This window comes from Pleuronectes platessa, chromosome 8 (assembly GCF_947347685.1).
Source record: "Pleuronectes platessa chromosome 8, fPlePla1.1, whole genome shotgun sequence".
NCBI classification, from domain to species: domain Eukaryota; kingdom Metazoa; phylum Chordata; class Actinopteri; order Pleuronectiformes; family Pleuronectidae; genus Pleuronectes; species Pleuronectes platessa.
In genome coordinates, this window is record NC_070633.1 from 20317935 (window position 1) to 20327324 (window position 9390).

Below are 9390 nucleotides of genomic sequence, written 5' to 3' on the forward strand. Positions count from 1 at the left end.
TGTTATGAAAGGGAAATGTAATTCTGATTAAAACATGCCTCTCTCCGCAGAACCCTTATCTCGGCGCCTGGAACCTCTGCTCAGGATTTCATTGAGGACACGCGGCAATTAAAGGGATTTCGATTCTTACCTAAATCGGGAATTACACATCCAAACTGGGATCTATGAGCGGAAAAGTGGCGAAGCCTAAAGAAGACAAGGATGCTTCCAAGGGTAAGAAGCGAGCCTTGCCTTGCACAGACTGCTTTAACCCCCCCTCCCCCTCCCCCCTTAAATCACAGGTTTCTATGAACACCCATTCATCTCCCTGCATGGAGCTCAAATCACCCTCCGAAGGTTCCACTGAAAACAATAGCAGCCACTAGGATGGCGAGCCATTCCCAGCACGGTGCATGTGGTCACTGCTGTGCGAGACGCGAGCACTTGCTGCTGTAGGCCTCCATGCTGCACGATGTGTTGGCTTCACATCACATGCTTCACTTGCATTGACTAATTAGACACAGCGACGAACGGGGATTGTGTTGCAGACCGGTGGGCTGCAGGTTGCGCTCAGAATCATGGTTCTGTTTGCATGAGGTAAATAAACATGACAGCGCTGGAGCGATGCAGCGACACCCATGTAATGTCTCAATGGCATCCTGTTGGAATGTCCCTTTGTGTCTCTCGCTTGCACCGCATCCGCAAAGTCTCCTCACATCTGTGCGAGCACGACGCACGGAGGCTTCTCGGTCCTGCAGCCGCCGTAAAAAAAACCATGAGGCCATTTACCGCTCTGGAAGAAAGGAAGTAAACTGGCCGTCCATTGCCATGGAGACAGAGCGGAGGCTGGGTTGCCAGAGAAACCTAGAGGTGCTGGTTATCGCGGTCGCTCCGTCTCCAAGCGGGGGGGATGTGCACGACACTTTACGCACCGGCACACACATTACTGCACCTTTGTCTCGGTGATGGAAGAAACATAAATAAATAAATCGTGCGCCTGTTGATAATGTTGCGGTTTTATTACGTCAGTATTTGTTTTAGACCCGGGACCATTTTCACCTTAAGAAACCTTATTGTTGAGTTTGTCTTTGTATCCTCTGTTAAATCAGGATCCTTGACTTTCTATCGCTTAAAGACAATTTTTTATTGCCATTGTACAAAGCGAGCTGGCAGCCTGCCCACCACGGTCTTCCTGTTTATTCCTAATTCAGCTGGATCCCCCTGTTGTCAGGTTCCGGCTCTATTTAAGGTGCTCGCTACAAATCGATAAATCTAATTGGCTTATATTTGGCAGCATTGCTTGAAGTGATGACGCTGCCAATTGATGTAAGCTACTATAAGTGGTGCTCACAGTTAGGATGGCCCTGTAGAGACCTGCACTAGACGCAGTGAGAAGACACCTTTAGCTGGTCGGTTTCCTTTACATTTATTTCAGCTGTAGTATTTATAGATATCATTTTGAGCACCTGTAGTTTGCTGAAGGATTCCAGCAGAATTAAATACACGAAACCTGAATAATATTATTACCATGTATGTCAGAGTTTGCTTATTGTAAGGCTTAATCTGAGGCATGAATTTAATGTCTTTGTTATGTTCCTTTTTAAGATAAGATAAGATCACGTATGAAGACAAAACAATAAAATAGGTTAGAATACAAATAATAAAGAGAATATGTATATACTAATATACAACTTTCACTAAGGAAATAGTGTTTGTAGAGCAATATATTTCAGTGAAATGCAAAGGCACATTGCACAAGGATGTATAGGCTACTGTGTTTATGGAGAAATAAATAATAATCGAATAGACGTATCGATAAAGACTGTTAAATGTATAAAGGCAGGTACTTTAATCAAAATGAATTCACTGAAGTCCACTAAAGAGCTGTATATTGTATAACTATAAAGATGTTTGTGTGCAATAATATTGTGTAAGAGGGCACTGATGTGTAGAATATCATTTTCATTAATAATGGCACTAGTAAAACGTGTTAATAATGAGGCATTTACTTTGCATTATGTAGTGCTTTTCTACCTGGTGAATAACAAACAAAAAAACAACCATCAACAATAACAACGAACTTATGAAGCTAAAAATAAAGCAGCCCAGAGTAAAGGTACTCGCGCCGCATGTTTTGCTGACGACACAGGAAAGCAAGACATGCTGAAAAGAATTGATTTCTAGATTAACCTCCACAGCAACTTTCCCCTCTCTACTCCCTCTAGAAATCAATGGCATGTGTGAACGTCTGACTCATTCACGCTCCAGGGCAGCAACATCTCCAAAAAACTCTCGGATGAGAAAACAAAACCATCTTCACCTGAGACGAGAACGCTCCACAAAGCCCACTCTAGTTTTACAGTTGCAGAGGCGAGAGCCAAGAACCGGCTTGACCGCGCTGCCTTTGGGTTTTAGGAGAAAAAATAAAAAAGGATCTGCATCACTAAGAATTTCACTTGGTGCCAGCTGCCCTCCATCAGAGACTTGAGTGGCACAGGGGCAGAGAAGTGCGTGGGGGGGTATATCAGCGGTGACCCTGCCAACGCTGGCAACCACCTGTCCCACAAATTATATTAGGGAAACAGTCCATTAACTGCAGAGCCACCTGCCATCTCCACAGTCTTTTCTACGCAAGCTGCTGGCCTGCTCAAGCTAGGGACTGCCCGGATTTTGATACCCTCATCCCCCCCCCAATCTACCCTAATCGTTTTGAATGTTGGACTCTCAATCCGGTGTCTCAGTTATGCTTATTTACCAGGTGTTTTCAAGACTGTGGAGTGTAAAGTGTTTTGTAGAAAAGCCAGAGTTCGTCCTGTAGCAGCGAATGTAATTAAAGGAAGCCTGCAAGGGCACAGGGAGAGAGAAAAAGAAAGAGTGACAAAGAGAGAGAGAGAGAGAGAGAGAGAAAGAGAAAGAGATACAGAGAGAGAGAGAGAGATAGAAGGAAAAAGAAAGAGAGAGAGAGCAAAGAGAGAGAGAAGCAGGGAGGTGAAAGGAAGTGGTATGTATGAGAGCTCCAGTATCAACTATCCCGTTATGTTAGTCTCCGCCTGTCCTTGTGAACCTAAGTTGTCAAGACAAAGTGTCAAAGCATGACGTACACACATGCAGGCGCACACGCGCACAGACACACACACACACACACACACACACACACACACACACACACAAACACTACACAAAGCCTGAATATGGATTTCATGAACTGTTTGTAACCATTGACAGTTTTGCACTGTGTAGATATTTCCACCCTGTTTGGGCCCACGACAGTTTCCATCACTTTTCCCATTTTCAGATTAGGAAACCCAACAACTTTAGTTTTATGGTCACTCTTCCTCTCTACATGTCTTGCAAAAACATAAATCCCACATTCATTCTGGTGAGGAACTTTGACTGCGCCCGTGTCACACTCCTCAGATTTCATCTCAGCGCAATGCAATGATAGACACCCCCCCTCTTGGGTCGTGAGTGTCCAGCAGTGGATTCATGTCGCGCCTTAAATTGCAGGTCCGAGCGGAGCAGAGTGCATAAGTCGTGCATACTCGCAGGCAGATTAATCCAGCACGAGGCCCGCCACCGGAAGCGAATCAATAGATAACCAGAGAGGAGTTTGTAGCTGCTTCATTAATCACAGCACAGGCCGCTCGGTCCTCCTCAACACTGACACCTGCTCTAATCTCATCTGTGAAACCATGAGCTGTCTACACCGTCATTAAGATCTCTCTATCTAATCTGAGGAGCCTCGCTCAATAGAGTGTGGTCAAGAGAGGATTTGACTGTGGGAGAATTATTATCACATCACATGAGAGGAAGTCAGTATCTGCGCCGTTAGGTCGTCTCTCACTTAGAAAGATAAGTGCAAGTGCAGAGTCACTACATCTGTTTCTTTTTTTTTTAAAGCTGTGATCAGCTGTCAACGGGCACATGCCACTGCGCACGCATTGACAGATCACAGCGGCACAGAGTGTTCGGTTTCACAGGCAGACGCACTGTGGTGTGTGCGAGCTCAGCTGGTAGTAAAAGGAGATTTTCATTTTGGGGTCCTCAAATTCTAATCCCAGGGTCTTTGGACATGATTCCAAAATAAATCTTCAACCCGGCAGGCTCACAGGATTTTCCGCTATTTGACGGGGTCAGCTTAAATTAGATTTTTTCTAAGTTACTAATACAAAATTCAGCTCAGGCGGGTTTTTCTCTGTCCATCTTGGAGAATGTAAAAATCAAAACACTTCTAGTAACCTGTGCCGATCCTGCACCAGGGTGTCATGATTAGAATTTGAGGTGTAAGCTCAGGACATATTCCATTTTCTTTTTAAATCAGTCGAAACATATATTTTAGGAAAATAGCCACAACTTAAGTGCTCGTTCAGTTTTATATTCCAGGTCCAGCACAACAGAAATAACTGTTTGTCTCATGTAAACACTGGGTTTTCGTGAGGACACGTTCAGCTGGACGTATCTGAGGTGTCAGGGTGGCGGAGTTGTTTTCCCCTGTCAGATGCTTCCCTGGTACTGACGCAGATCCGGCCACGCAGCCCCGAGGAAACTGGCTCGCCTCGCATCAGAGATCTGCCACTCTCCCTCGCTGACTAGCGCGCTGATCACTGTTTGTTAATGTCGCACGCCCGTCTCCTCGGTTCCTCTGTCAGTCTGGGTCTCTGACGTGGGCTGCCCGAGCTGTGATTGGCTTCTGCTTTTCTGTCCTCTGGTGTTCTCTGGGATTTTGAACAATTTGTTTCTTTGAGGAGAAACTTTTTCTTCTAAGTGAGCCAGCCACAGCGTTGGAGTTGGTTTGAGCCAAAGTGTGACGAGCTTAGTTATTTATCAATTAGCTTGGAAATGTATCTGCAGCATGTCCAGGAAAATTTTTTCATCCTGTTAATTTCTCCTGACTAAGAACTGGAATCACGCTCTGTCTTACGTCATCGCTGTCAGATGTGCTCTGCCCCTAAAATCTCTAAATACCTGGCTGCTCTGGTGCATTAGTCAGCTTGCTGCTGGTAATCCACAGAGCTGCATGTCTTCTGAGGTGAATGGCTTTGCGAGCTGTCCCCTCGGCTCCCACTGCAACATGCCTGCCTCTGGTTATATGTGAGGCCACAGAGCCGGTGGACACATGTCACTGGTATCCATGGATAGCTTCTTTCTTCTATTCATCTTCTTGGCCTTTCTGTTCCTCTTTATTATTCTCATTCATCCTCTTTTTCCTTTTTTTTCTTCATTTCTCAGCATAGTTGGACGTTAAGTTGCTCGTGTCATTTGGCTTCCTCTTTAAATGTTGTCACTCAGAAGGACTCAAGGGTTTTAATCCTCGTTTACAAAATGGCCATGAATGTTAAAACATCTGGCTCTCTGCTAAATCTCGCCACTGTTCCACAACACAGGGACACTCAGACCCAGCAGCTATGCAGTTGTACGTTATTGTAAACTGAAAAAAACCCTTAATGTTTATGTATGAGTAACAATGCAGCTGTGAGGAACAAGCAGAGGTGTTTTATTTTGACGTGGTTAAGAGTATTCTTTAGAAGTGTACAGTGTTAAGGATAAAACTCGGAGCCAAATGATTATGTAGTGTTGTAATAAAACCACTTTTCTTTCTGTGGCCTGCTTCACATTTGTCGATGAAGCATTGATGTTGAACACGGCTCACGATCGTAATCTCATTTCTACTCCCAAATTCTTTCATCAAAGTAATGGCGCGGATCATAACTCGGAAATAAATAGGTGTGGGATTATCAACAACCTGTGAACTTCAGAACACTGCAATTTTACTTTCAGAAAAGCACTTCATGCCACAGGCGTTAATCCCATCTCTAGATAATCCTCCATAATTGTAGTTGTGTGTGTCAAACTTCCCTAATAACAATAAAAGAGGTTTCTACAGGGCAAGAACAATGAAATACTAATACAGAGTGGGATGACCGATTTTTTACCGGGTATTTGAAAACTATGTCACACAAGACATAAGGGATCAGCTATAAGGGACCCACTAACCCTTTACTTTAAATGCAAATGCCTATAGAAGCCAATTCGAGGTTAGCAGAAATCGTCTTGATGCAGAGCCTTAATAAGACAAGGACGGTGGAGGACATGACCATTTTTCCAATGGCTTCTTATCTGCTAAATTGGACCAAGATGACATCGGCAGAAAATTGTTCTTACGCGTGTCTTTATTTCCGCTCTGCTTTCTTCTGCCGCTCTGACGATAGAGCACTTTAATGGCATTGTATGTTTTTTTTTTACATTCCTCATATTGAGGAGATGACAACTGGCAGACATAATCTATTCATCCCCCTGTATTAGGGCTGCAGGATATATCGGCTATGTACGATATATCGATATAATTTCCACGGGGATACAAGATTTGACAATATCGTTTATATCGATATATGCGTTAAAATGGTCAGTTTCGCCTCAAGCGTCTGCGTTTGCCTTGGGAGACTGTGAGCGCAACCGCGACCCCTCCCACTCTGTCGTTCCGAACGTGCCGATTGCAAAGACGCGTCGTTCCCGCCCCCACCACCCCCTCACAACAAATCAAGCATGGAGGATCCCGATAAAAAAAACGAGACGGCGGAGCGAGACGAAATTGTTTCTAAAAGGAGAAACAACGGCTCCATCATATGGAAATGGTTTGGTTTTAAAAAAAAAGATGAGCAGCAGCTGCAGGTCATCTGTAGGGAATGCAACAAAACAGTTGCGTCCAAAAGTGGAAGCACGACCAATCTTTTCCACCATTTGCAGCAGCGGCACAAAGTGCAATACGAGGAATGTGTGAAACTCCGTGGCTGTGCTGCTGCTGCTGCATCACCGACCGCGAAAGCATCTTCTGCGGCTGCCCCAAAACAATGTCTATTGCAAGAATCCTTCACTCGTGGTGAGCCATATGACAAGAAAACCGCAAAGTGGCGTGAGATCACTAAAGCGGTAGCCTACTACATTGCAAAAGACATGGTCCCGGTCGCAACGGTCGCCCAGGATGGTTTCAAAAAGTTGCTCCGAACAATGGACCCAAGGTACAATTTGCCAAATCGAAACTATTTCTCTGAAGAAGTGCTGCCAGAGATGTACACCACTCTCAGGCAAAAGCTGACAGCCCGGCTCGCAACAGTAAAATATTTTGCGGTCACTACCGACATGTGGTCCAGTAGGACCTGCGAGCCGTATATGTCATTGACAGTTCATTTTATCGAGGACTGGAGAATGGAGTCGGCGTGCCTCCAAACCAGCTACTTTCCTCAAGATCACACCGGAGAGCACATCGCTGAAGCCCTGCAGGATGCGCTCTCAAACTGGAAGCTGGAGGAAAAGCGGCTGGTGGCCATAACCACCGACAACGGGAGCAACGTTGTTAAAGCGGCCCAACTGCTAAAATGGCTGAGGATGCAATGCTTTGGTCACCGACTTCATTTGGCCATTGGTGAGTACAATGGCAAAGTAATAGTTACAGGGAAGAGAACATGTGTGCATGCTTTAAAACGGTTGTTTGCCATAACAACTTTTTCACACAGTTAAATGGTGTTTGAATTTGACATAAAATCTAAATCACACACCTCCCTCTTAAACACAGGTGATCTTCCTTTTTTAGATAATAAAAATCAAAGAAGAATTACATTTTTTAAATACTTTTATTTTAAATGTTTTCTACTAAAGAACATGAACACACAATTGAAAAAGTGAATACAAAAACAAAATAAAATAACACGGCGTACTCTACTTAACAGGTTTCTAAGACATTGTTTAAATTAAAAGGTTAAATGAAAAAGTAAATGATTTAAAATATTTAACAATTTTATTTCAGGACATGGCATGGATGATCACCGCATCACAAGGTGCATTGCGCTGTGCAAGAAAATGGTCAGCAGCTTTTCCTATAGCTGGAAACGGAGGAGAGAATTGGCTGAGGTGCAGATTCAGCTGGGTCTACCGACTCACCAGCTCATCACAGAGTCAGCCACACGTTGGGGATCGAGACAGCAGATGATCAGCAGGGTCCTGGAGCAAGAGGCAGCCCTCTCCAAAGTCCTGTTTGCTGACAAGAAGTCGAGACATCTTGTCCTTAACTGGCAGGACGTAGAGGTCCTGCAGGCAGTCCAGAAAGTCCTGAAGCCCCTTCATGACTTCACAGACGCTCTCTCCGGTGAAGAGTATGTCACCCTCTCCTACGTCAGGCCTGTGCTACACCTCTTCAACTCAAGTCTCCTAATACGGGAAGAGGATGATAGTGAGCTGTGTAGGTCGATCAAGACCAGAATCTTGGATTACCTTAATGCCAAGTATGCTGACCCAGACACAAGTGACCTTTTGGATATGGCATCACTTGCGGATCCACGTTTCAGGGTCCAATACATCCCAGGTGAAAGAGTTGAGGCACTGAAACACAGAGCTGTGTTGGAGGTGGAGGCCTTGCAGGCTGATTTGGGCGGCGGTAAGCCGGACCCGGCTGGCCCTGTGCCAGAGGAACCAGGAATGCCACCACCATCCACAAAGAAGAAGTCACTGGCCAGCTTCTTCAAGCAGAGCACAGCCACCAACACCAGGCTGACACAGAGGGAGGCGATTGAAAGTGAGCTTACAAGCTACTTACAGTCAGCTATCATCGACCACGACACAGATCCTCTCCAATGGTGGAAGATGCATGCCGATATTTTTCCAGCACTGAGCCTCCTGGCAAAAAAGTACCTTTGCGCACCAGCAACCAGTTCCCCTTCTGAAAGGGTTTTCAGTTGCAGCGGCAACATTGTCAACTGTCACAGGGCATCCCTGAAGCCTGAGGCGGTTGATAGACTAGTTTTCCTTGCACAAAACCTGTAAAATATAAGAGCACTGCAAATGAGAAACGTTTTTTTGGCCTGTTCTGTTGGTAATTTTGTTCTGTTTACATTCTTGTTCTTTGCACAGCTGTAGGAGAAGAAAAATCTTAACCCTTTTCATTTAATTAAAACTATTTAATATATTTGTTATTTCACACAATGTTAGATGTTGGCACCACATAATTTGTCAAAGAGATTTAAAGATTTTATTTATTTTGTTAAGAAGCATAAAAACTGTTCTGTTCATGTGTTCATGTGTTCATTCAATTTACCTTTCTTGCACTTGGCACATGTGCCAGCCAGAGTTCCATGTTCCATTCTGGTGAAAATGACTATACAAAATCACATGTTGATATATGTTGCAGTCATAGTGATCTGTGTTTTATTAAAAGTGCTTGCAACGTCTCACATGTGGCTTTTGACTTAAAAAAAACCATCTAACCCACTATATAGAAAATATCGAGATATATATCGTATATCGCCATTCAGCCAAAAAATATCGGGATATCATATTTTGCCCATATCGTGCAGCCCTACCCTGTATACATTTACCAGGTGTGTGGCAAACTGACTCCGAGTGCTAACAAGCTCATCGCAG

At 44.4% G+C, this 9390-nt stretch overlaps 1 protein-coding gene across 1 annotated transcript; it reads left to right on the forward strand.

The window, feature by feature from the left end:
• Positions 1-6936: 6936 nt before the first annotated feature.
• LOC128446132 (E3 SUMO-protein ligase ZBED1-like) lies at positions 6937-9151 on the forward strand. Its single transcript, XM_053429083.1, has 2 exons — positions 6937-7399; positions 7781-9151. The coding sequence occupies exons 1-2, from the start codon at positions 6985-6987 to the stop codon at positions 8791-8793; spliced, it is 1428 nt and encodes a 475-aa protein (XP_053285058.1). The 5' UTR covers positions 6937-6984; the 3' UTR covers positions 8794-9151.
• The last annotated feature ends 239 nt before the right edge of the window (positions 9152-9390 follow it).